The sequence below is a fragment of the Malaclemys terrapin genome, chromosome 1 (genome assembly GCF_027887155.1).
Source record: "Malaclemys terrapin pileata isolate rMalTer1 chromosome 1, rMalTer1.hap1, whole genome shotgun sequence".
Lineage (NCBI taxonomy): Eukaryota > Metazoa > Chordata > Testudines > Emydidae > Malaclemys > Malaclemys terrapin.
Genome location: NC_071505.1, coordinates 235,422,910 through 235,450,728, shown reverse-complemented (window position 1 = coordinate 235,450,728; position 27,819 = coordinate 235,422,910). Strand labels below are relative to the sequence as shown.

At 41.6% G+C, this 27,819-nt stretch overlaps 1 protein-coding gene across 1 annotated transcript in view; it reads left to right on the top strand.

Annotated features, from left to right (window-relative positions):
- Positions 1 to 27,819, top strand: part of AFF3 (ALF transcription elongation factor 3) — a 452,244-nt gene that overhangs the window by 286,168 nt on the left and 138,257 nt on the right. The window contains exon 7 of the mRNA XM_054009691.1: positions 974 to 1,025. Within this exon, the coding sequence (XP_053865666.1) occupies positions 974 to 1,025 (52 nt within the window). The remainder of the gene's footprint in view (positions 1 to 973; positions 1,026 to 27,819) is intronic.

Below are 27,819 nucleotides of genomic sequence, written 5' to 3'. Positions count from 1 at the left end.
GTGTGTAAGCAAGGTGGTACAATATCAACAACAAAACAAAACAAAAATCCAACTGCCTCAAGGCTTTCAGACCAACCATGTTTCTCCTTAATGGTTGCTAAATTAGGGCAGTGACCCACAGCCCTGTGTAAGGGGCAGCATATGTGACCACTGTCCTGGGAGGGGACCAAGGTAGAATTGTAACTGGGCCTCTCTTTTTGTACAAGTAAGGGGAAGTAATGTACTGTGGCACTGAAAAGATGCATCTTAGTTCCCAGAGTGGTTCCAGACAGCTCTTCTGGGGAGCACTTGAGGTCAGGAAGGAAAAGAGCCATGGATCCAGCTGCTCCCTGAGCCTCTCTGTCTTCTCCACACCTGCTTGCTTACAAAGCAGAGCAGCAACTGCACAGTCACAGTGATCTGCACAGGCCTCAAAGTCAAGTTCTGGATAGCCCAAATATGTCTGTATACCCTGCACGGCCATGTTGGGACTAGGGACTATCTAGCACTGGGGTTCCGCAGGTTGTTCAGAGAGCAGTATTCACAGCAAATAAGGTGAATCAAAGTGTTTGCTTGTTTGTGGTTTTTTGGGGGGGTGGGCGGGGAGGGAAGGGATCCCCAAACCCTTCAGACTGATCTGTCACCTCAGGCCTATAGTGACTAAGGCTCCAAGGCATTCTGTCCTTCTATCCTGCAAGCAGCCAGCCTTACAGAGTTTCCTGCCTTCTTGCTAGGGATCTGATAGTCATGAAATTGTCAGGCCTGCTTTACAACTTACCCCTAAGCACATAGACAAGGGACAGGAAAAGTCATGCTGATGTTACCTCCCAGTTTGCAAGTGCTCAGTTAGTGTCCCAGCTTCCCGCCATATGATATTTACATTCTTCTATACGCTTTGAAAGTGTTAAAATTAGCCTGATAATGTATTGACCTCTAACACCATAAAGATTTTGATATTCACTTATTTTTTATATTATTTTTCTTCTTTTTTAAGGGAAAGGTGATGCTGAGCCAAAGAATCCAGAAAACAGTGCATCACATACATCGTAAGTCAGTTTCGTATTTGTGATCAGCGATGATTGCTATGTTTTTATCTGCTTTGTCATGCCAAATAGTGTTTCTCTGTTTGTTTTCATTAAGATGAAGCTCTTTCACTGATGCTGTTCTTTAAAAGGCTTTTAAGTAATGATTCATAGTTAATTGTTCATAAATCATTAGCATCCTTATTGTGAGAGATCTTGAAAAGTGAGATGGCTCTGTAACAAGCTGAATAAATATTAAATTATTTTTAGTGGAGTGAGTGAGTGAGGTAGGCTTTTACAACCGGAGAGGTCCAATATTACCTTAAAGCTGCAGAAGTTTGTCACATTTTCCAGAAGATATCATGTCACATATGCCTTTGATGTACTGATGTAATTTTAAAAGACTGCAGTCTGCAACTTCACCTCTGAATTACTTGAAATCCAATTACAGCTACCTCTGGTCTCTCACGATTTTGTTGATGTTTTTGAATTAACAAAAGCAGTTGAGAAACAGATGGGAACAGGCACTTGTAATATATCAGTGTTCACCTTTACTCTAATGCAACAGTAGAGGTTTTTCCCATTTTTTATCTTTTTTAGTGTACAAGGGAATTGACTGTTTTACTGTTACTAGAAAAAACCAACTCTTCAAATGGAGGGACTCAAAGTTTAAAACAAAAAAAACCAGGCTAGATCAGCAAACTTGATTTTGCTCACATGAGTTAGGAGAGGATTGAATTTCTACAAAATCACTGACCCTTTTTATCCCATTTGAGTGGGAGTGGAATTCTTTTCACAGTGCAGTCATGTGAATTTTAGAGTGCATCTTGTCTGTAATTTGTGTCCTCTGGCTCTTCTTATTTAAATTCAGAGTGCTAGATCATGGAAGTCTTGCAAGGTGTCACCATCTGTTACATGGCCAAAAGTACCCGTAGAAGAAGGTACAATAAGTGTGATTGTTGAATGTTTTGATTTCTGATATAAATATATATTAAAAAATCTTCTGGAAATGAATCTATAAAAAGATTTGACATGGTCTATGAATGGCTTGTCCTGTAGGTTTTGCTGTAGAATGTAATTACATTATGTTATATTTAGTCAAACTTGTTTAATAAACAAAGCACTAGCAGCTTTATGCCTTCTGATAATATGATTGTTGAGAACGGTTAATAGTGTATGTTGGTACAGAATGCTTCCAATGGTTCCATTTTAAAAAAAATCGTATTACAATAAAGACTTAAAGGAGAAGAGTTTTAATGCCATCTGGAGGTATCATGGAGAAATGAACACTTATTTTTGCTGATATTTAATATGTAAAACATAAGCAGATGCTATACTTTGACGTAATCTTGGGGCTAGGTCGTATTTTATATTGGGGGTATAAAAAAGGTTTTCTTTCAGTAAAATTTCATTAAAATTCTGTAAGTTGTATTGTATGAATGCAGAAAATACTAAATTTGTTTGTGGCAGACTAGGTAAAGTGTCATGAGTGGGCTTTATTAAATAAATTGGACCAGATTGTGACATCCTTATTCATGTTGAGTAGTACCTTACTCAATGAGTGGTCTCACTGAACCCCATTGAAACTGTACATACTCTACTTCATAGATTCCAAGGCCAAATGGGATCATTGTGATCACTCCATAGAACTTCCCCAAATAATTCCTAGAGCAGATCTTTTAGAAAAACATCCAATCTTGATTTAAAATTGTTCATGATGGAGAATCCACTGCACCACTTGGTAAATTGTTCCAGTGGTTAATTACTTTCACTGTTAAAATTTTACACCTTATTTCCAGTTTGAATTTGTCTACCTTCAACTTGCACCCACTGGATCATGTTACACCTTTCTCTGCTGGATAAACGAGCCCATTATTAAATATTTATTCCCCATATAAGTACTTATAGATTGTAATCAGCTCACCCCTTAACCTTCTCTTTGTTAGAATGCTTTCTAGCGTAATACATATTTTGTAATGTAAAACATTTACAGGGGTCACCTTTATATTGTTACCATTTGTCAATAATGACGACACAGCAGGGTCTGAGGTACCGATGTTTATTCCTATTTTAAGAACAGGGGAAAACTATAGTAACTGTTGGTAAATGGTAACTTTTTAAATGGAAACCATTATATTTAGGAAGACTATTGGGGTGAAAAAGAGATACAGAAGGAAGGAGAGCCTGAAAGGACATGGGGGAGGTAGGTTGCAAATAGAATTCAGGGAAAGGAGGAGGAAGAGAAACCAGGTATATTAAAGTACAGGGAAGGAAAGAGAACAACAGAGATTGAAAGATAGTGGAAGAGATACAAGACATAGTGCAGCAGGCAAGAAAAATAGGAGTGAAAGAATGGAAAAGAGAAAAGGGGGAAAGCAAAAACAGCCAAAGTTAAAATTTTCTAAATAGTTTAACAGAAAGCTGAATGCCAATGTGTTACAATGATGTAAATATAAATAACACGATTGTGCATACAAACACAAAGGTTGTGTCTTATTCTCCTCCTGCTGATGCTGATTTTACATCAGTGTAGCTCCATTGGCGTTAATGGAGTTTCTTCTGATTTACATCAATGCTAACCCCATCTGCTAAGGTTAATTTTATCCCTGATCTTTGGCACTTCTGAATATTGGTGTTTTTAAAAATTTGGAATGAACCTGATTGCACCAGGTATTAAAAAAGTATACAGAGGATAATACATTTGGACACTACAATCCACACATGTGTGCACACACAGTCACGCGCACACACACACACACACACTTACATAAACAAACTAGTACTCAATAATTGACTCATTCTCCCCCTACAGATCACTGTAGCTTGCAGTCTGAAGGTACCACCCAGACCAATTTTGCAACTGGCAAAAAAATCTTGAAAAAATGCCCAGCCAGGGTGCGAGTCTTCACATCAGAAGCTGCAAAAACTGAAGCAGGGATGAGGAAACCATTTTGATTAATTTTAATAAGTGTTTAGTTGGTGGAGTGGAGGGAGCATGAATCTTTGATGGGGGAGAATTGTAAGGAGCCCTTGAACTTAAGAACATTCAGAGCTACTTTTATGAGTTATCGCTCCTGGGAAAGATTTCTAAGCAGCCTAGTAGGAGTGTTTAAAGAGTCAATAGAGAACAAGTGGCATTTCTGAGACTGACGGGAAAGAGCAATGAAGAGCTTTAAGGGACTCTCATCTTTAAAAAAAACAATCCACAGAACAGGTCACATTGGCCTTGATAAAAGTGAGAGAGAAAAAATGGGAGGAGCAAGTTAATTGTGTTTTTTTTTTCCTTAACAAAAGTATTTTTTCTGCTTGTTACAAGCCACAGGTGCAAACCCGATGCACGTGGCTACAATGGCAGTTTGTTCATCCTTTGTCTAGATTTACTGCCATTCTTCAAACATTATTTACACAGCTCCAAAGGGACAGGTTTATCACCCCGCTGAATCAGTCAGAAACACTGAACTGAACATTCACATGAAGTCTTCCTCAGAGATTACCCCCCTCCCCCCCCAGCCAGCCTACTCCAGGACAGCAAAAACAGACACACAAATAACTTTGTTGGGTTTCTCCTGAGTCACTTGACCAAGGGTAGTATCTGTAACCTTTCAAAGCAGAGAAGCCTGGAGGATTTTTTTAAGTGAACACACAGCCAGTGTTTTATTTCTGCATGTATTAACTCTCTAGATATGTTTCTGCAGGAATTAATTCTGGTGGTAATAATATTTACCATTTAAAGAGCTTCATAAACATTAACTTATTTGCTGGATCTCAGAAGACCCCAATGAAGTAGATAAATAAGGACACTTATCCTAGTGCTACAGATAAACTGAAATAAATGTTAGTGTGTGACTTACCGAAGACTATAGACCAGTGTTTCTCAAACTGGGCTCACCGCTTGTGTAGGGAAAGCCCCTGGTGGGCCTGGCCGGTTTGTTTACCTGCCCCGTCCACAGGTCCGGCCAATCGCAGCTCCCACTGGCCGCGGTTCATTGCTCCAGGTCAATGGGAGCTGCTGGAAGCGGTGCAGGCTGAGGGATTTACTGGCCGCCACTTCCAGCAGCCCCCATTGGCCTGCAGCGGCGAACTGTGGCCAGTGGGAGCCGCGATCGACCGGACCTGCGGATGGGGCAGGTAAACAAACCAGCCCGGCCCACCAGAGGCTTTCCCTGCACAAGCGGTGACCCCAGTTTGAGAAACACTGCTATAGAGGAAGTCGGTGTCAGGCTATATCCTGGCATGTCCATATGCAGAATGACTGTAGGAAATGGCCTAAAAGATTGCATTGACATGTACACTCAGTAAGAAGGATTTAAGCACACCAGAGTTTTCTCCAAATGGATTAATGTCACTTGTGACTAAATATATTTTTTAAAATCACAAGCTCTCTGGATCTGATGAACTCATTTCATGTTATCTTATTATGCATAGGAGTTCATGGGTCACCTGACCAGATTTTCACTGAATGTTTAAAATCTGTAAATCCCAAAGAGATTTTTTTATGGCTGGTCAAAATTTTTCTGTCAACCTGGGTTTTTTTGTTTGGTTGGTTTTGGAAAATTGGGTTTACAACAAAATTAATATTTTTGCAGAAAGTTTCTGTTTTGTTTTGTTTTTTTAAATCTTCATAAAACCTTTATCTGCTTTTCCCCCAATGATTGGCAGTTACTGTCTGAATTATTTTTTTTTAGTTTGGGGCAGTTTTCAGGTAAAATATTCAATGTTTGGCTGCCAAAAACTTTTGAATGTTTGGGTTTTTTGACAAAAAGTAAAAAAAAATTGAATATTTTGATGCAAGTGAAAACATTTTCATTTTTGTTTAAATTTTCTGTAGTCCCCCTTCCCCTCCCCAAAAAATATTCTGACCAGCTCCATGTTCTATAGCTTCAAATGCTGGATGTAGAAACTCTGCCAAAAATAGCTCAAGGCCATGAGATTTCTCATAGTCACAAAAATTTTTGAAAAAATGATTCAAGCTTTGTAAATTCCCCAAAACAACCCTGCTAAAGGAATAAGTTTGGAATTACCATGCAACTTTCTTTTATAACTTTTTGTCATTCTAATTCATGTCCAGTTCAGACCACAACAGGTTCGTCTATCCCAAATGTGATTCACTGTTATACATTCAACTCTACATGCTAGTGCAATTACTTAATACTGTAATGTAAACACTATTAATAAGCTACTCCAGTGCAATATATTTATTATCCCTCCCACATCTGTTTTCAAGCCAAAATATTCCAGATTTTTCCCTCCCTTTTTACAAGAGAATTAGCCAAGATTAAGGGAGGCTTTTATAATATATGACTCTGAAAGTTTTGTCTTTTGCTAATATTTTTCACCTGTGAGAATCACAGGCCTCCTTTATATTTGTTTTTGCCAGCTTATAACAGATTTTGGCTGTATTTCTTCTGAGCATTAGCCACGAGCATCATTTTGAGACTACATTGCTCAGGGGATCCCTTTTACCAGTGTGAAATCTATCAACATCCGTACTCCCTACTCTCAAAAAGTAACACTGCAGTCCTATGACCATCAAGCTTTTATCAACTCAGGCTCTTGAACATCAAGTTAATTCTCAATTATCTGATTTTCCACAGTGTCAGTGGAATGTGCTGCAGTTGTTCCTGCTGATCACATATATATCTATATTTTCATAAGTGTGGGCTATTTGTTGTCTATATTTACTTAGCATTGTATAGGTGTTTTCATCTTCAAAGCAATGTACAGACTAACACACTGTGAGATAGAGTTGCCATGTCATAAATGAGGAAACTGAGACAAAGAGGTTAAGTGAAAGGCCCAAGTTCACAGTGTGTCAGTGTCAAAGATCGGAGTACAACTCAGTAGTTCCTGGCTTCTAGTCCTGTGCTGACATCTGTAGTCCAGGCCTCTCACATTTGGCTGATATGTAAAACATTAGAATGCTGTATATCAGAGGGAGCATTGTCTAGCGGACTGTGCATGAGGCCGAAAGTTGTGATCTTGGCTCCACCCTTGAATTGCTGTGGGGCCTTATGAAAGTTGTTTAAATTCTGTCTCCGTTTTCACATGTTTAAAACAATAATCAAACCGTACTGAAGGTTAGCTCATTAATATTTGTACAATACTTTGAAAAATGTAACGTTCTGCAGAAATATGAGGTATTAATCAAGAGCAATATAATAAATGAATGGTAGTATAAATTTAAAAAAAGACTTGGATAATAAATATTAAATATGTTGAATCGCTGCAGGACACTCTTTGATACTTAATGTCTGTATACATTGTGTATTGTGGTGTGTTGCCTGATGTCAGCCATCTTTACTCTTGTGGTGAGTAAAAATATTCTTGTAATTAAAGCACAATTAGCTGGCAGGAGACCTGGGATCTTGTCTTGGACTTTGTGTGGAACTCTTGAGCAAGACAATTCACTTCTCTGTAGCTCATTTTCCTCAATTGTAAAATGGGGATAATACAACACTGCTGCGTAGGGGAAGAATAAATTAATGGATATTAGTAGAGATTTGTTGGAGATCCTCAGATGGAAGCCACTTAACAAGTGCAAAATATTATTTATTATATTATTATTTATGTATTTTATACAGCAATCCACGTTTTTGTTTCTATGTAGATTTTTATGTTTCAGTTCAAGAATACAAACCACTAACTCTGAAATGTACATTATTAGGGTTCAGCTTTTGTCTCATTGAACCAGAGAAGGTGGCAAATATGGCAAGGCATGCAGCCATGGAAAGAGAAATCCATCCAGTGATGTACTGTAAACACCCCTTGATGCTGTCTGCCAAATTCACCAGGACGAGTTAGGATAGATGAGTCAAAAGGTGGCTGATAGTCTTGTCTAAAGGACAAGATCAAGGTGAAATCCTGGTCCCACCGAAGTTAATGGGGCCAGGATTTCATGCCAAGAATATAAATTTGAAGGGATGGGAGGCTGTTAATATGAAATTCCACTAGTATTCAAAATGACATTGTTTAAATTGGTCTCTGGGACGTTTTTCTTTCAAAAACACCATTGTGTGGTATCACTTACTGCTTTTAACATCTGCCTGTGATGTTTTTGAGAGATGTGTGTCTCAGAGACTCTACAGAAAAAAATGTGTCTTTTTATAAAGAATGAAGCTAGTGTTTCTCAGGGTGATGGAGATCCTGAAAACTGTGGAGGCTAAACTCTGGTATTTATCCAGGAACCAAGTACCTGGCAGGAGAAAAATGCTGGCTTTGCTGCACTGTTCCACCTGTTTCCCCCAACCCTGACTTGAAAGGCTAACCTTCTAAACAATGCCAGATTTTATTTCAGCCAATCTGCTCATCCAGTCCAGCAAGGATAACTAGAACTTGAAAAATATATTACTGAGCTTCCAAAATCCCATACAGAATTTCTTCTCTGCCTTCTCCCACTAAAGAATTACCCTCAAAACAAACACACACACACAGCCCTTCATTTAAAAACTGTACTTCTACAGTAACTTCCTGCTCCGAGTACCATACTAGCTTAACTAAAGGTTGCCTCAGAGCTTCTAGTTGCTACAGTACTTATGTGTATGTTATCAGTGGGGCCTACTCCTCTTTTGGATTCGTGGTGTACTTTGCAATGTTGCCAATAGTCCACAAAGATCTACTGTGAGTTTATACCAGCAAACCCATTTTCTTCAAATCCTGCAGAGCCACTTAGTTGGAAAATTTTTTACTTACGTCAAGGCTGAAGCTATCTTGGAGATTTAGGTAAATTAACAAGAAATAACAACAAAAAAAGGATTTTTGTGCTGATTATTTTCATATCAAAAGAATAACTACATGGTAGCTGTATATGAAATGTAAAACAGGAAAATGAAAGTGAGACAGTGAAAAAGCTGAATTGGAGGAGTTCACTAGCTGTAGTGCTGTCTTCTGGTGAGAATTTTTTCCAGTGGATGATAAATACCCTAAAAAAAGAAAAAAAAAAACATGAACCTTCAGCGGGGTGAAAGTAACTTAGGACTTACCGGTACACAGGGCGGCCGGGATCCTGGGCAAGCTGGGGGGGGGGGGGGCGGCTCTGTGCCCCCAGAAGGGGTGGGGCCTTGGGTGGAAGGGGTGGGGCTGGGGGCAGACTTCCGCAGCCAGCACTGCCCAGCCCGCGCCGCCCGGGGCTCCGGCAGCAATTTAAAGGGCCCAGAGCCCATGACCCTTTTAAATCGCTAGGTCCCGGGGCAACTGCTCCTTTTGCCCCACCCATCAGCGACCCTGCCGGTATGGTGCTTAAAGAGTTGCTACGGCAGTGCTTTAACGTCAACTGTGTACCAGCCTGTACCGGTGGTCACTTTCTTACCGGTACGCTGCACTGGCTTACTTTCACCTCTGACCTTCAGATGGCAAATTTAAATTTTATCTCCCCCTTTTTCCAGGTATAGTCTGTTTATTAGGCCATGGCTACACTACATACTTAAGTCAATTTAAGTTACATCCATGATCATAAGCCGCTGTAATTACATTGCTTGTGCATGGTCACATAATGCTCTTTATATCAGGAGAACGCATCCACAGTTCGTGCTCTAGAATCATCAGAGAGAGCAGTGCACCATGGATAGCTATGCCACTGTGAAATCACCACCTTCTCCTGCTATGATCACAGTGCATCCTGGGGGCAGGATCATCACCCCGTGATGCAGTTTTCTCGGTCCCATGATTCCAAGGGCTTCCGACTGCATTTTGTGCCATTTTTCAACTGCACCTTTAAACTTTGCCTGCCATCTCTGCTCACCAGTCTTGTGATAAGCATTATGAACATAACACAGCTGATCCTGCAGTATTTCATGAATTGCAAATCTGAATAGGAATCCGTGGTGCTTGCCCTGCTGTGTGCCATGGAAAGAAACAAGATTGATGTTGGCATTCATAGAGCAGCTGTACACGATAGACCATTGCTAGTGGGCTCAGGATACAAGCACTGAGTGGTGGAACTGGATTGTGATGCAGGTATGGGATGATGAGCAGTGGCTGCAGAGCCATATGCGCAAAGCCACCTTCCTGGAACTCTGTGTGGCGCTCACTCCTGCCTTCCGGCGCAAGGACTCCAAAATGAGAGCTGCCCTAATGGTGGAAAAGTGCGTGGTGATCGCTCTAGACTGCTACCGGTCAGTCACAAATCAGTTTGGAGTTGGGAAGTTCACTATAGGGCTTGCAGTGATGCAGGGCCATTAATCACCTCCTGCTACGAAGGACTGTGACTCTGGGCAATGTGCAGGAAATAGTAGATGACTTTGTGTCAATGGGATTCCCTAACTGCGGTGGGGCAATAGATGGCACTCATATCCTCATTTTGGCCCCAGACCATCTTGCGATGGAGTACATCAACAGAAAGGGCTACTTCTCTATGGTATTGCAGGTGCTGGTGGATCATTGGGGTCATTTTACTGACATTAACGAAGGGTGGTCAAGGAAGGTGCATGACGCCTGCATCTTCAGGAACATTGGCCTGTATAGAAAGCTGCATGCATGGACTTTCTTTCCAGACGAGCCGATTCCAACTGGGGATGTGGAAATGCCCATAGTGATCCTGGGAGACCCAGCCTACCCCTTGCTCCCATGGCTCATGAAGCCTTACACCAGAAACCTTGACAGCAGCAAGGAGCACTTCAACAACTGACTTAGCAGGTGCAGAATGACTATTGAATGTGTGTTTGACAGATCAAAGGGTTGCTGGTGCTGCCTTTTTGCCAGGTTAGACTTCAGTGCGGAAAATATTCCCATGGTCATTGCAGCCTGTGAAGCCAAGGGGGAAAAGTTTCTCCAGAGCTGGAGTGTTGAGGTGGATTGCCTGGCAGCTTATTTTGAGCAGCCAGACACCATGGCTATTAGAGGGGCTCAATGGGGAGCTATTCAAATGAGGGAGGCTTTGAGGCAGCATTTTGACAATGAGACCCAGTAATGTGTCTTTCTGTAATGAATTGAGCCATATTGTTTACTTGCCATATTGAATGACCCGTGTAATGATTCCTGTCTGAGTGTTAATTGTAGTCTGCAAATGTGCCAGTTGCCACTGTATGAATTGCTGTTGCAACCATCCTGTGTAAGTCACAAATAAAAAATCACTGTCTTTGTAAGATTAATTTTTTTATTAACAGCAATACACAGATTAACATTTCTTACAAGGGACATGACAGTGAGAAGCTCTCTTTGAAGTGAGGGTCTCATAGCTGTGTGTAAGTCCAGCTGTAATTATGGAAAATGTCCCAAGGGGTGCAGTGCAAGGGGTACTGTGATGGGCCATGAATGTGAGAGGAATCTGTGTGGGGAGTTTGGGGAGAGCAAGGAAGGCAGCTCTGTATAGGCTGCAGGGGAGTCGAGCATGCATGTGCTCCACCTGCAATGCAATCAAGGGACCTCAGCATCTCTGTTCCTCCATGAGCTTTATCATCTGCTCCTGACCCTTTATTATCCGCTCCTGGCCCTGTCTCCTCTCCTGGCTATCCATTTCTAGTTTTTCATTTATTGTATCTCTCCACAATCTGTGCTCACTATCGGCCTGATCTGATGATTGCAGCACTTCGCGAAACATGTCCTCCTCCTCGTTCTCTTCCTTATCTGACGGAGGTGCTCCATCAGCGTGTAGGAACTGCCCCTCAAGGGCACATCTGCAGAAGCAAAAGAAACAATACACAGTGTGCACTCACAGTCTTGAATCATAAAAGTTACATACAACTGTTTCTCACTTACCCTTGGCAAGCGGACAGCATAGCCATAGTACTAACCCTGGTGAGTTCGGCCCGGGGGGATGATGCAAGGCAGAACAAAGGGTCTCAGTGGTTTCAGAAGAGGATCAGTGAAAGAGCGTAGGGACACTATTCTGAAAACGGGCACCGTTTTCCCCAGGAGGGGGTCACTGAAGCTGAAATCACACTATTAAGGGCAACCAAAGATGCAAGGGTGCATCTCCTGCATCTGTGCAGCTTCAGAGCAGGTCCGTATGCTGCTCGACTGTGTGCTGCTTTGATTCTTCCAGAAGTAATTGCCGATTGGTGCAACAAAGTTTCCTACAATGGGAGAAGAAACAAAGCAGCTCTGCCAAGGAACCTTCATCAGAGGATTGCTGAGTATCTGCAGGAAAGTTTCCTAGACATCTGTATGCAGATTTCCTGGGAGATTTTGGTGTGTATTATCAAACTTTTCTACAGGGCCTCCACTGCATAGCTGCACTGGGGAATGCAAAGCCAATGCAAACAGTACCTAGTATTGTTAATTTCAATCCCATCTCCCACATGCAGCATTTAACAAAATAAAGGACGCTTCTACCTCATGTCACCATGCAGTATTAAAGCAAAATCACTACTTATTGGAGCTCCCCTCTCCTGCTTCAGGCACGCCAGAGCCGGACTCCTGGGACTGGCTAGACCCCTCCAGAGGCAAAAAGAGGACCTGGCTCGCCATGCCATTAGATGACCTGTCGCATGTCCCACATCCTCCTCCAATTCGACCTCCTCATCCATCACTTCGTCCTTGGGGTTGACTCTGCTGGCCACTGCCTCCAGTCCCCCCCAAAGTATCCATGGGGCTCATGGAGGTGGAGTTGTCACCGAGGATGGCATGCAGCTCCTTGTAGAAGCAGCATGTTTTCGGTGCTGCACCAGAGCGATGGTTGGCCTCCCTTACCTTCTGGTACACCTGCCTCATCTCCTTGATCTTAACACGGCACTGCTGTGTGTCCCTTTCATGCCCCTTCTCCATGCCACAAACAATCTGTTTGTAGGTGTCAAAGTTCCTATGGCTGGATCGGAGCTGCAACTGCACAGACTCTGCTCCCCACAGACCCAACAGATCCAGCAACTCCGTTGTATGCCAAGCAGGAACGCGTTTGCTGCAGAAAGCTGGCATGGTCAGCTGGAAAGATGTGAGGTGAGCTATCCATGCCAAGCAAACAGGAAGTGGAATTCAAAAATTCCAGGGGCTTTAAAGAGAGAGGGGCGCATGCCTGTGTACTTGGCTGCAGGGCAGTGGAGTAGAAACTGCTTACCAGAGCGGCCATGATGGGAATTGTGGGACACCTCCTAGAGGCCATTTAGGACAACATAAGCAAGCACAATGTCTACTCTGATACTGTGTCGCTCTAACTTTGTCGCAAAAAGCTCTATGCTGCTTGTCGAGATGGTTTTATTATGTCACTGTAGCAGAAGAGTAAAATTGGTGGGAGGAGCATTGTTGTGTGTACACACCTCCACTGTTTTGTCAACTAAAACTGACTTTTGTTGACAAAACTAGTGTCAACAATGCCTTAGGAACTTCATATGCCCTTTTCATCCTAGGAACGAAAGTGTTTAGACAGTGCCCTTGATTGGTAACCTCCCAGATATAGTAGCTACTCATTTACTATCTACCTTTACCACGCCTGCTGTAGAGGAAAGTCGCTGGAAGCTGCTCTTATGTTGAAGCTAACCTTGACTCAGAGCTGCAGGGGAAGTAACTAAATTTAATAGGTGCCACATCTTGTAAACAAAGGTATACAGCATCTTTTGTCCATTTGAAAAGTTTCCACAATACTCAACATTATTAATTCACTTAGAATAAAATTGGCCAATTTAAACAGCTAAAATATAGTATTACACAAGGAAATGTATTTCTGTAAGTAACCAGAAGTGTATATTTATCTTACCTTTACCTTTATCTTACCACTATTTTCCTTGGGCTTCTTCATTTGGGGGAGGTTAATTGAATATTTTGAATGTAGTATTACCTCTAAATATCATGGGGGTTAATGAGGAGATATCAAGAAATTATGGAGATGTACATGCCTGTGGAAAACAATATTTTATCTGAATTACTTCAGAAATGTATGTGTGGTCCAAGTTGCACTCTCTCTTTCTCTGTCTCTCAAGAAAATGATAAATTGATGCTTAGACTCTTACATGGTTTTTGTTGCTGGATTAAGATTCCTTGTTGCCTTGGTAACCAATTTTGGAAAGACTGTACTCTGGGTGACTGCTGACTGAAATCTGAAACCCTCTGCTGTACTGTGTTCTGGTTGATATACAGTTTGTACACTGTCATCAATGATATGCAGTATGCTGCTGTTTTCCCCAGTGAGTTTAAGGAAAAGAGAAATGAAAATGAAATAAAATCACTACTAAAGAAAATTAATACAAAGATAACTTTTCAATCTTTTGGGCTGGTGCTCATAAATTGATTACTTTCTTCCCCCACCAATTACTTTAGATCAAGAAAGTCTTTAATTTGAATCAATGCTGAATCAATGGTTCATAGAGAGATGAGGTTGGTAGGGGGTGGAAGAGAGAGAGAGAGAGAGAGATACAGAATTTGGGCAAGCTGCCAAGTAAAATAAACTAACATTTTGCAAGAAAGAAATCCTGAGACTGAGGTCATAGTATGGAAACAGTCTGTTTCACAGACTCTTTAGCGTGAGCAAAGGCCTTTTTTTTAAATGCAGGCATCCTATTAACATTTGAACACTAACGCTCATCCAGGAATGGAAAGATTTTGGAATTTGAAGATCCTTCGTTTTCTATTTTGTTGGTGCATATATTTTTTTTACTTGCAAAAAACATTTTTTGAATGAGATGCTTCTTGGTTTGTTTAATTATTTTAAAATCATGGAGGCCATATTAAGGAAATCTAAATAAACTTTTTTACCCACAAAATGATGAGCTCAAAAAGAGACTTCATAAGCTTGGTGGATGGCTTTTTATTTGCCATCCACTGAAATACAGAAAGATATTGAAACCTGAAATGGAGATGAATTTACCACTGTTGAAAAAGTCCTGCTGTTCAGCTATGAATAATTAAGACTCTTTTTAACCTTAAAAGTAGTTAACTGACAGTTTCAAGATTATTAATTTGCCTAGTTAGATATGACAATTTAATTTAAGTTCTCTTGCCTTAATCTCTGGACTTGGATTTGACATTCAGTAGAGTATGAAACTATTTTTAACTGTAGGGGAAAAATAACTTTTTGGATCTATGAGGATGTTATTACAAGCAAGTTTACTGGTCTTTGATTTGCTAAGCTACAACTGGAGTCTGCCTTCTTCAGGGTAAGAATATTTCCCCATTATTATGATCCCTTTGGTAGTCTAAGAGTAAGGATATTTTATATCTTGTGTATGTTGACTTTAAGTATTTCATTCTTTGATTAGTATGCAGACAACCTACATTTCCCAAAAGAGATGTGGAATGTATGTATGGGCAGTTTGAAACTGATGATAGACTTGAGGAATCAGGAAGGTGACACATTGAAGCTATCAAAGCTAGAAATGGATCAGGCCGAAAGTTTGGATGAAGACAGTTGTTCCTGAGATAAATTAAAAGGGTTGTATTTACAGATTGTTTCCAAATCAAGGCAGTTGTGCTTCTGATTTACAAAAACAAAAGCAAACGTTTTCCATAAAAAAGTGCAGCTTGATTGGTTCATCAACTTGCTCTGGCAAAACAGTGAAATTACAGATGATTTCCCCCAGATGCTGGGTTTTATTAGGTTTGTTAGGTATGTTTGCAAGAGTCTTTCTTAAAGATTCCATTTTTCATGGTATGTTTTGTATTCAATTGTAGATGGAGACAAGGATACTCTTGGCACATTTCTTCAGAGATACACCTTGAAACTTGAAATTAAAGGATCAGTTCTACCAAATTAAAAAGTCAGTGAACCCTTACCCAGTGAATTGAGGGGTCTTTTCATTGATTTCCTTGTGTCAGCATTCAATGCATCATGAATGCAATTATAAATGAAAATTCTAAGTACTCAGCATGGGCTCCCCTAGTATCAGCAAGGTTCAGGGCCAGTGCATGGCATGAGGAAAATACCTTTCCATGCCTTGTTCTGTGGGCAGTCCTTGTGCAACTTTAGAAAGTGCAGTTTGCAAAGAAGGTCTGGTCTGACATATCCCAGAAAGAAAGTGTTGGTCAACGTGGACATGAGGCCCAGTAGTGTAATGAACAAGGAAACAAGTCTTTTCAGTATTAATAATTTAATAGAACAGCAGAATATCATATACAGTGAACAGTATTTATTTTTATAAACAATCTGATTCATGCTGTGTTTTTTAGGGACTGACATTTGTTAAGGATTTGGGAATACGTTTATTTATACTGATCATTCATGTAAAATCTATATATTTTCTATGGAAGTATCAGTAATAGAATAAAACTAGTATCAGACTAACCCTGTATAATAGCAGCAATCAATATTATTAATTCAAGATTCTGCAGGGTTTCACAAGAGAGGGGATACTGTCCTTTATCAATAAACTGTTACCACTGGGTATTTTATTTTGGTATTTTTGTATTACAAGCTAAGAGTTTGATCCCACAAATAATTACAACTGAGTATAGTGCTCTCTCCCAGGACCCGTCTCATCAGAACTATGTGAAGGATCAGAGTTTAATTTTGATAACTGGATGTATGCCTAGTTCAGCTGCCAAGTTCCAGGTATCCATTGGCTCATTGGCTGCATAGATTACAGAAAGCAATCTATATCAGGTTGAGCTATGTATAAGAAAAGGTCAGCCTGCTATGAAATGATTGTACTTTAAGACATACAAAAAAGGAGGAAGCTGTGAATTTGTTGGCATGAAGGCAAGAAACTGAGGGTGGAGAGCTCCACTGCTCCTTCTCCTCAGTCCATACATCTTATTACCATCTCCTCCATTTCTCACATTGGATGCAGTCCCATGGAGTGAGAACATGGTCTCACTCCATCATACAGGCCGTGAAACCAAAGTTAAGCCTCACATGGGAGTGGGCTTCCTTTCTATAACTCCAGAGAGCTATTCTAGTTTCAGAAACAGATCAGGAGAAGAAACCTCCCCCTGGACACGCCCCTGAGCATAACTATTAGCTACTGGGCAAGACACCATGCATGTGTGACACCACCCCTCGGAAGTGTGTTACCATAGGGAGCCTTGAGTGCTCAAAGTGGTGTTATGTGATCACTGCTATGGAGAAGTACCTGGAAGAATCAAGAGAAGATTCTTCAGCTGCATAGCTTGAGACACCAACAGAATTACTTGGGTGGGAGAGGAACATTCATTCACAGATGATTTGACTGCTAAATAGGATCTCAAGGGTTTAATAGTTATGTGCAGGGATACAGTATAAACAAATTTATATCTGCAACTGGTAAGAGATGTGCACACATGTGAACAATGGTTGTCACATTGATTTAGGGGCCTAAATGGGTGATGATAATCTCAACCTGGGTATAGTTCACTATGATCACATCAGCTGGAAGAACCAATTAGCAACCTTTATACTCAGACACTATGAGAAGAAAATAAATAGCAGCAATTCCTCCTTTTCAGAATTATATTTATTCATTTTAATTGACTTAAATTGCCAAGTTCATCCTTAGTACAACCCCATTTACTTCAATGAAGGCACACCAGCTATGAATTTGGCATAAAATGAACACAAGTTCCAGTGTCTTTAAGAACCTTTGGTGCCTGGCTGAAAAGCAAATACCTGCAGCTCAAGCTCTGAGCAAAGTTGTAACCTCATCTTGTTTCTGTGCATGCACGTGTCATCCGCACATGCTCTCAGACAAATAATCTCTGGCTTGTTTTGAAGAGTGTCTTCAGCCCGTGTTGCATTAAAGATTCTGAAGACACAGAAGGATTCCAGCTGGAGTTTTTGGTTTCCAGCAGGGAAGTGAATAAATGTTCAGGGTGCAAGTGAAATCTTAACTCAGAGTTCCATAGCTGAGTTAATTAATGTTTGACATTTAGAGAAGCTGCCAGCTTGTAAGGTACAGGAGGAGGGGAAGCTGCAGGGCCCATTCCTCTACCCTGGTCACAGCATCCGGCAAGCTTCTGAGGCATTATGGTCATCAGACCATGCTTCATATAAAGCCACCAGTATCCCAAAGAGCTGTGCATTAAAATTAAATAACACAAGAAATTGACCCCACAGTCATTGGTCTGTAGCACAATGGGTGTCATTAATTAATACTTCAAGAAGCATGTGTATCCTGCTGTATTATGGGCCTAGCACCAATGGGAAGAGTTCTGGGGGCAGCCTGGTAGCCCCAGTTCCACAGAGCTCTTCTGCAGCCCTCTTGGAATCACTTAATTCTCCAAAAGCTCTACTTGGACTCTGAACACTATACAGTTTCTGATAGGTCATTTCTTCTTATCTCCTTTATGCCTCTCTTCATCTGCTATATTTCCACTGCTCCCAGCTTCACCCTCTGTATGCTCCGCTCCCTCCTTCCACTCCCTTCTCTGTCATGTCTTCCCCCAGCACTCCATCCCTGTCATTCCAGGTCTGGTTGGCACAACAGTTAGGTCGATGTAAGGCAGCTAACATTTACAGAGTTAGGTTAATGTCTACACTACAACGTTGCTCCCACTGATGTAAGTCACCCACTACACTGACCGAATGACTCCACCCCTGCAAGAGGCGTAGGGCTTAGATTGATGTAGTTAGGGCAACGCAGTGTCTAGTTACATCACCTGTTGTCTGTCAGCCCCATGCAGGCCTGGCGGCAGGGCTCCAGCTGTGACCTTGTGCAGGAGTGACAGCTCGAGCTCTCCGTCACCAGCAGCAGTGCCCCACAATGCCTCACACAGTTAAGTCAGTGGAAGCGGACCTGATGAGGGTGCACACCACTGACGGAGGGGGTGTAGTATGGACCTGAACCACTGCAGTAGTTACTGTAATGGCTGTACATCGACCTAACTTAGGTCGACTTAATTTTGTAGTGTAAGCAAGGCTTCAGACTTCTGCCCCCTTCCATCCTTACTGCTCCCTGCTCTTCACCCCATCCTTCACTCTTACACTCTTATCCCTTTCTTTCTCCTCCACATTCAACTCACAAAACACATGCACCAACTTCCCCCCAAATTTGTAATAAATGAAATGCTCACGTAAAAAGATACAAAACAAGACATACACAATTGTATCCAAAGCTAACTCATGTTATTGTGTTTGTAATTTGTGTCCCACTGTCCACCTTCTGCCTCTAGTCATCTCTGCTTAGACTATAGGATCATCAGGGCAGAGACCTGTCTTTTTGTATGTTTTGTAGAGTGCCTAAGTATTGCACACATCTTAGCTTGGGCCACATAATTTTTCATTATTTTTTTTAATACCAGGAAAAAATGAGAGGCGTAGCTTAAGCACCAGGGGGTAGCTGTGTTAGTCTGTATCTACAAAAACAACAAGGAGTCTGGTGGCACCTTAAAGACTAATAGATTTATTTGGGCATAAGCTTTCGTGGGTAAAAACCTCACTTCTTCGGATGCAAATGAGGTTTTTACCCACGAAAGCTTATGCCCAAATAAATCTTTTAGTCTTTAAGGTGCCACCAGACTCCTTGTTGTTTTTGTAGCTTAAGCACTACATTTTAGCTTTAGTTACCAATTTTCTTCCTATTATAAGTTTAATATAGACCTTTATAATTGGCAAGTAGGGTTATTTAATCAAATGGCCTTTTCTGTTGGTGTATTTTTAAAATTTGAGAGTCCTCTCATTAATTCCAGTAGAAAGGAATGAGAAACTCTGATACACTATTTTGTGCTCCCTTTCACATTAGGAATCAGTTTAATTTCAATGAAAGTTTATGGGCTAGTAGTATCAGTGAAGTTACAGAGTGATGTCTTCTGGGATGATCTGAGCAAACTAGGAAGAGCTAGGATTTCATCAGGGAAAGAGATGTTTAAGAAATTCAAGTTAAAACTTACTTTTATGCTGAATATCCCCTATAGCAGGGGTTCTCAAACTTCAATGCACCCCGACCCCCTTCTGACAACAAAACCCCTTACTACATGACCCCAGGATGGGGGACTGAAGCCTGAGTCCACCTGATTCCCACTTCCCCGGGGTGGGGGAGCCAAAGCCTGAGCCCCACTGTCTTGGGCGGGAAAGGGTCAAAGTCAAAGCCCAAGGGCTTCAGCCCCAGCCAGGGGGCCTGTAACCTGAGCCCTGCTGCCCAGGGCTGAATCCCTCGGGCTTCAGCCCCGGGTGATGGGGCTCGGGCTTCATCCCCGAGCCCCAGCAAGTCTAAGCCAGCCCTGGCGATCCCCGTTAAAATGGGGTCATGGCTCACTTTGGGGTCCCGATCCACTGTTCGAGAACTGCTGCCCTATAGCCTGGTTGGTACGAGCATTCAGCACACATTTCTGGGGTTATTTCTACTTTTTATTTTCTACCTATTTTAGTTCCAGCAAAGCACTTGTTTTTCTCAAAGATTTCTATTGAGACTGACATTGCATAGGATCTTGAAGGTTTCCCCTAAATTCCTAGCAACATGCTATACGAGTCTATTCATGCTCTGTGAAAGGCAAAATATAATATATTGGGGGTTTTCATCACTTTCTATTTAGATTAAAGGTTCCCCATGTAAAGGGAACATACAATAATTGCTTTTAAAAAGAAATAAAAAGCTCTTAGTTGCAATCATATTACTCTGGGTTTACTTCATTTCTGTCTTAGCTTTGCAGTTTACCTTTAAATGAATTTGCTTTAAACTTCTGAGTAGGCTATTATATAAGTGGATTGAAATGGAGGAGTGGAATGCGGGGCTCTGGCCAGGAAGACATGTTTTCATGGAGTTCCACTCCATTTACAATTCTTTCAGTTTTGCCATTACATGGAGACCCACTTAAGTAAATAACTGATACATGAATAAAACATTCCAATTGATACATTTTTTAAGGACCAAGACTTTTTATATGACCCTGAGTGAGAACTGCATTTGATAAATGAATTGCTTTTTAAATGAAACACATAAGAGAATTTTTTAAATCCTTGGTTGTTCTTTAAAATGTTTTAGTGCCTCATTAATTCTTGATTAGTCTGGTTGTTAAGAGGCCATTATTATGTGGTAATACGGTGTAAGAAATTACCTCTGAAACTACAATAGTATCATACAAACGTGTTATAATTAGCACCTTATCGGGTGTTGAGGCCAGGTTTGAAGGGTATAAATCAGTGCTACTCTAAGTGGCCTGTAGTCCACCAGTTGTCTACATACCCCTCCCAGTGGCCTGCAGAATGAAATGTTATGAGAACAAAGCAATGGAGTGTTGGGTGATACATGTGAGAAACTCTCTCCTACAGAGGGCTCCACAGAATGAAAAGACCTGGTAAAAATTAACTCTCTTAGCTGCCTGCTGTAATTCAGGAACTCTCCAATCTTATCTGTTTGTTAAATCATGGCAACCAAATAATTAACATTAAGTTGCAATAACATTTATGTAAAGGATTGCCAAAGTTGTGTGGGGCTCTTATAATTAAAAGCCAGTTCTTAATGCCGACATTTGTATGTAAGAAAGAACTATTGGACCTTTTGGTGTAAAAGTAGCCTGCAGAGAGAGGTCAATAATGCCATAGTTTAATTGAACATAAGAACAGCCATACTGGGTCAGACCAAAGGTCCATCTAGCCCAGTATCCTGTCTTCTGACAGTGGCCAATGCCAGGTGTCCCACAGGGGTTGAACAGAACAGGTAATCATCAAGTGATTCATCTGCTGTCGTCCATTCCCAGCTTCTGTCAAACATAGGGTAGGGACACCATCCCTGCCCATTCTGGCTAATAGCCATTGATGGACCTATCCTCCATGAATTTATCCAGTTCTTTTTTGAATCCTGTTATAGTTTTGGCCTTTACAACATCTTCTGGCAAAGAGTTCCACAGGTTGATTGTGCGCTTAGTGAAAAAAATACTTCCTTTTGTTTGTTTTAAACCTGCTGCCTATTAATTTCATTTGGTGACCCCTAGTTCTTGTGTTATGAGAAGAAGTAAATAACACTTCCTTATTTACTTTCTCCACACCAGTCATGATTTTATAGACCTCGATCATATCCCCTATTAGTCGTCTCTTTTACAAGCTGAAAAGTCCCAGTCTTATTAATCTCTCGTTGTTTAATTAAGGTTTATAAAGACTTTGAGATCTTCAGTTGAAAGATTGTATAGACGTGAATGTAACTATGCTATTTTTATTATCTTGACGTGATGTATACTATTAACTCCCTTTTAATAGTTATGGTAATCCTCAGTGTGCCCCAAAGATTAGCAGTTCTGGGTGCCCTAACAATTATCTAAAATCACTGTGCTTCAGTGTGAGAATATACTGTGTTGTATTTATAAGCAGGAGTTCGAGGAGGAAGAAGTTTTAATAAGAAAATCTTTACAGCCCTTTCATTCATTCCTGATTGTTTTGTAATATTATTTTAAATTGACTGTAAACTGCAAACACATAGGAATTTTATGAAAATATTTTGTAAGCTGTTTGTTGAGTCTTTTGAACAGTAACATTTGGTGCTGTTACTGCAAGGATAATGGTACACTGAATATACAGAGTGATTTATTTTGTCCAATAATATCTCTGTTGGGGATATTTTTAAAGGCTTATACCACTTCTGGAGAGTAATTTTTATATATATATATATATATATATATATATATATATATATATATATATATATATAAAGTCTCTATTGTCAATCTCCCTCATTTTAGTCCATTTTATTTCAATATTCTCATCAGTTATCTCCATTGTCTTCAGAGCACTAAATACATTTAAATGCCTAACAAACTGTCTATAACTGAAATCTTTACTCTTAACAGTAAAATTATGTACTGAAGTTAATGAAATGGGCCAAATTAATTGATGGTGTCATTCCATTTACTTTAATGGAATGACACCAGCAATTAAACTGACCCAGTGTATTTAATTAGGTGATTTGCTTTTGATCATTAAGGTTGTCAGTATTAATGATCCTCTTTAAAATTCATGTAAAGTACACATTTTATATACATATATACACACAGTATATCCGCGTTAAAAGTATATAAATTTATTTCTATATGTTCCTTTTTATTTAAATACCAAAAAGATACCTATCCACAGTTCTGGGTGTCCTAACAATTATTTAAAATAATAACACTTATAAGGAATAGCTGCCCAACAGCACAACAAAACCCCTAGTCACTAAATTAATTTATCCTCCAGTAATTCAAAGTACCAAAACATATCCCAACCCTCTCAAAAGCCCCATCAACCTATAGACTGAGTCTTTCCAAAAATTTCATCTCTGACGTGTGCTCCAGGGGTTAGTAGTTTCTGGCTATTTTGGACCAAGAGGAGAAGAACAAAGTTTCAGAGCCAAGGGGCCCTCACAGAGAATGTAATCTGGCAGCTTTCTGTCTCTTTCTCTTTCCTATACCAACAGGCTCCAGTTTAAGCACCTCTGGTTATGGCAGCTGTGGCAGTAGCACACTGGGAGAGAGGGAGTCTCTCAGGCAGCCATGAGCAAGTTATTTAGCCCTTCATTCATAGAATCATAGAAGATTAGGGTTGGAAGAGACCTCAGGAGAGACCCCCACTCAAAGCAGGACCAACCCCAACTAAATCATCCCAGCCAGGGCTTTGTCAAGCCGGGCCTTAAAAAGCTCGAAGGATGGAGATTCCACTACCTCCCTAGGTAACCCGTTCCAGTGCTTCACCACCCTCCTAGTGAAATAGTTTTTCTTAATATCCAACCTAGACCTCCCCTACTTCAATTTAAGACCATTGCTTCTTGTTCTGTCACCACTGAGAACAGCCTAGCTCCATCCTCTTTGGAACCCCCCTTCACGTAGTTTAAGGCTGCTTTCAAATTCCCCTTCACTCTTCTCTTCTGCAGACTAAATAAGCCCAGTTCCTTCAGCCTCTCCTCGTAAGTCATGTGCCCCAGCCCCCTAATCATTTTCATTGCCCTCTGCTGGACTCTCTCCAATTTGTCCACATCCTTTCTGTAGCAGGGGGTCCAAAACGGGACACAATACTCCAGATGTGGCCTCACCAGTGCTGAATAGAGGGGAATAATCACTTCCCTCGATCTGCTGGCAACAAGGGCACACTGTTGACTCATATCCAGCTTCTCGTCCACTGTAATCCCCAGGTCCTTTTCTGCAGAACTGCTGCTTAGCCAGTCAGTCCCCAGCCTGTAGCAGTGCATAGGATTCTTCCGTTCTAAGTGCAGGACTCTGCACTTGTCCTTGTTGAACCTCATGAGATTTATTTTGACCCAATTCTCCAATTTGCCTAGGTCACTCTGGACCCTATCCCTACCCTCCAGCATATCTACCTCTCCCCCGATAGCTTAGTGTCATCCGTGAACTTGCTGAGGGTACAATCCATCCCATCATCCAGATCATTAATGAAGATGTTGAACAAAACCAGCCCCAGGACTGACCCCTGAGGCACTCCGCTTGGTACCAGCTGCCAACTAGACATCGAGCCATTGATCACTACCCATTGAGCCTGACAATGTAGCCAGCTGTCTATCCACCTTATAGTCCATTCATCCAATCCATACTTTTTTAACTTGCTGGCAAGAATACTGTGGGAGACTGTGTCAAAAGCTTTGCTAAAGTCAAGATATATCATGTCTACCACTTTCCCCATATCCAAAGAGCCAGTTATCTCATCATAGAAGGCAATCAGGTTGGACAAGCATGACTTGCCCTTGGTGAATCCATGTTGACTGTTCCTGATCACCTTCCTCTCCTTCAGTTGCTTCAAAATGGATTCCTTGAGGACCTGCTCCATGATTTTTTCAGGGACTGAGGTGAGGCTGACCGATCTGTAGTTCCCCGGATTCTCCTTTTTCAAACATGGCCACTATATTTGCTTTTTTCCAATCGTCCGGGACCTCCCCCGATCGCCATGAGTTTTCAAAGATAATGGCCCTGCAATCACATCAGCCAACTCCCTCAGCACCCTCAGATGCATTGCATCCAGCCCCATGGACTTGTGCAAGTCCAGCTTTTCTAAATGTTAAGCCAAGCTGGTCACCTGCCATATTTGCTATTCTTTCTGCACATCAGGATGGTTTGTTCCTGTGCCCTCAATAAGGCTTCTTTAAAATACAGCCAACTCTCCTTAAAATACAGCCAGCATTCCTTAAAATTAACCACTTAAACTGCACCTAGAAATCAATAGGCAGTCAGCACAGATCCTGCACCACTGGGGTGCTCACAGCTTAGCAAGTAGGCTGCCTCATTCTGCACCAGTTCCAGTGTCTGAATGAATTTAAGATGTAGCTTCATTGTAGAACGGATCACAATAGTCTAATCATGAGGCGACAATGGAAAAGATAACAGCAGCAAGTTATGAATCTGAGAGAAAAACTTGCAACCGCCTGGTCAGGTGCAGATGGAAAAAAAGCCACCCTTGTCCCTGTGGAAAGCAATTGTTTGATATGATGCTAGCTCTGAGTCACAAACTTAGATGACCTGTGGTGGATACACACTCTCAAAGATGCCACTTGTCTTCTTCCATAACCTCAGGCTCCTTTTCTCAACCACGATCGTCACCTCAAACTTGTCTGGGTTAAGCAAACTTGGTCCTATTTTACCACATTTTCAACCAGACATTAGCGAGGCTGCTTGACTGTATTGCTGTGGTCAGGCCATCCATATACATTATTTATTATACATAATAATAATAATTTGTCTTATTGTAGCACCTAGGAGCCCCGGTCATGGACCAGGACCTTCGTGTGCTTAGCACTTTACAAACACAGAACAAAAAGACAGTCCCTGCCCCAAAGACCTTACAATCTAGGTATAAGACAAGAGACAATGGTTTAATCTGACAGACTGATGGAGAGGTTATAAGGAATAAGGAAACATTATTGGTAAGCATAACTGGCAGTGGGCTCAGCATACCAGTAACCTAACCATTGTCAGGGGTTTGTTATTGTTGTTGTTGTTTTGTAGACCTCACAGCAGAGGAGGATTTTGAAGGGGGACAATGAGTTCGTTTTGCTGATGTTTATGGGGAGCTTCTCCCAGACATGAGGGTCAACTTGGAGAAAACATGAAAATGCTTGCTTGTAAATTTTACCACGTGGGCAATGGAAGCTGACCTCACTGGTTACTCAGAAGCAGGAATTCACCTTTTGATACTGAATGAGATCTGATAGGTAAGGTGGGGATAGGTCATGAAGGGCCTTGAAAGTGAATTCAAGCGGCTTATGTTTGATGCGATAGAGAAGGGGGAGCCAGTGGAGGGATGCAAAGAGAGGGGTCAAAGCCACGGGCAAGAAAAATGATCATAGCAGCAGCATTCTGAATAGATGTCAGCAGGGCAAGACTGCATTTGTCAAGGCCGGAGAGAAGGATGCAGTTATTGAGACGCAGTTATTGAGGATAGGAAAGGCTGTATCTTAGAGGTGTTATGCAGAAAGAATCCGCAAGACTTAGACATAGCCTGGATGTGAGGACCTAGAAAGAGGTCTGGGTCGCAGATGAGAAAATAAGAAAGGTTGCAAGATGGAAGCCTATTGCACCTTACAATTAGGAGAAGTGGAAGTGGAGCAACCTCCCTTGGGGAAGTGTAGCAATTGCTCTTAATTACCCTGTGTAATTTTTTTTATATTTTCTACACTGGAGAAATTTACTATGCTAAATCCTGTCTGGTCTCCCCCCCCCCCCCCCCCCCGTGCATGTTATACACACACACACACACACACACACATACTTCTAGAGGTGCACATACAACTACCACTTTGATTAAACGGGCTTCCACATGAAAATGAAATCGTAATTGTGGTCAGTCATTCAAAGAAGCTGAGCACATGCAGCTCCTATTGAGTTGGTTGGAATTTTAAGGTCCTGGTGATTTTTAGCACCTCTAAAACTCATTCAGTAAAATTAACAAAAAACAAACAAACAAAAAAACAGATAATTAGCAGGAGCAAGGGACCAAAGTCTCTATCACAATGCAGTTCTGTAACTAATACTTTACATTGCTAATACAGTAGAACCTGAAAGATACAAACATCAGAGTTACGGACTTACCGGTCAACTGGACACCATGTGGAACTGGAAGTAACCAATCAGGCAGCAGCAGAGACCAAAAAAACCCCAGCAAATACTGTGCTGCAGGGGTTCTCAACCTTTTTCTCTATGAGGCCACCCTCCAAAATACTATCAAAACTCCAGGGCCCAGTAGGGAGGCCTCAAGATGTTAACCCTGCGGGGCTCAGGGCTTCAACCGTGGGGGCAGGAGGAGGGGCTCCAGACTTTAGCCACTGTGGAGGTTGGGGCTGCAATCCCACGGGGGGCGCTGGGGCTCAGGGCTTTAACTACCGGGGGAGCACTAGGACTCCCTGCAGTTCTGCTCCTGGTTTCAGCCCCAGCACCCCCCCTGTAGCTAAACCCCTGAGCCCAGGCGCCCCCCGCCCCTCCCCGACTCAAACCGGGAGCAGAGCTGTGTGGAGCCTTGAGCCCTGGCACCCCCCTCCCCCCACGAGGCTGAAACCAGGAGCGGAGCTGAAGCCCCAGCGCTCCCCCACCCCCCAGATCAAAAGCCCTGAGCCCCGAGCTCCTGCAGGGCAGAAGCCTGGAGCCCCAGTGCCTCAAAGGTCAGAAGCCCTGAGCCCCCCTCCCTGGAGCCCTGACCCCTCCACATCCTGCAGTTACAGCCTCCCTATCCCCTTCCCCACCCCCGTGTCTGAAGTCCGTAACGTCTTGTTCAGAGTTACGAACATTTCACAGTTACAAACAACCTCCATTCCTGAGGTGTCTGTAACTGAGGTTCTGCTGTAGCACCTGACATCTAACATGTCAAATTGCTGTACACACACACACTTTTAACTTACTAACCTTGCAACACTTCTGTAATATAAAGTAAGAGATATATTAGCTCCTAGCCTCTCTCTGTGGACCACAGTCTGAGAATGAATGAGAGCAAAATATAAAAATAAATCAAATTGTGGAAAGCTTCAATTAACAGTTCATGGGCAGAAAAAAAAAATCAAAGAAATTACTACTGATTTTGTGGATGCTGTTCAGACGCTAACCAAGGTTAATTTCAAGCACTTTTGCAATCTGAGTCAACCTAGTT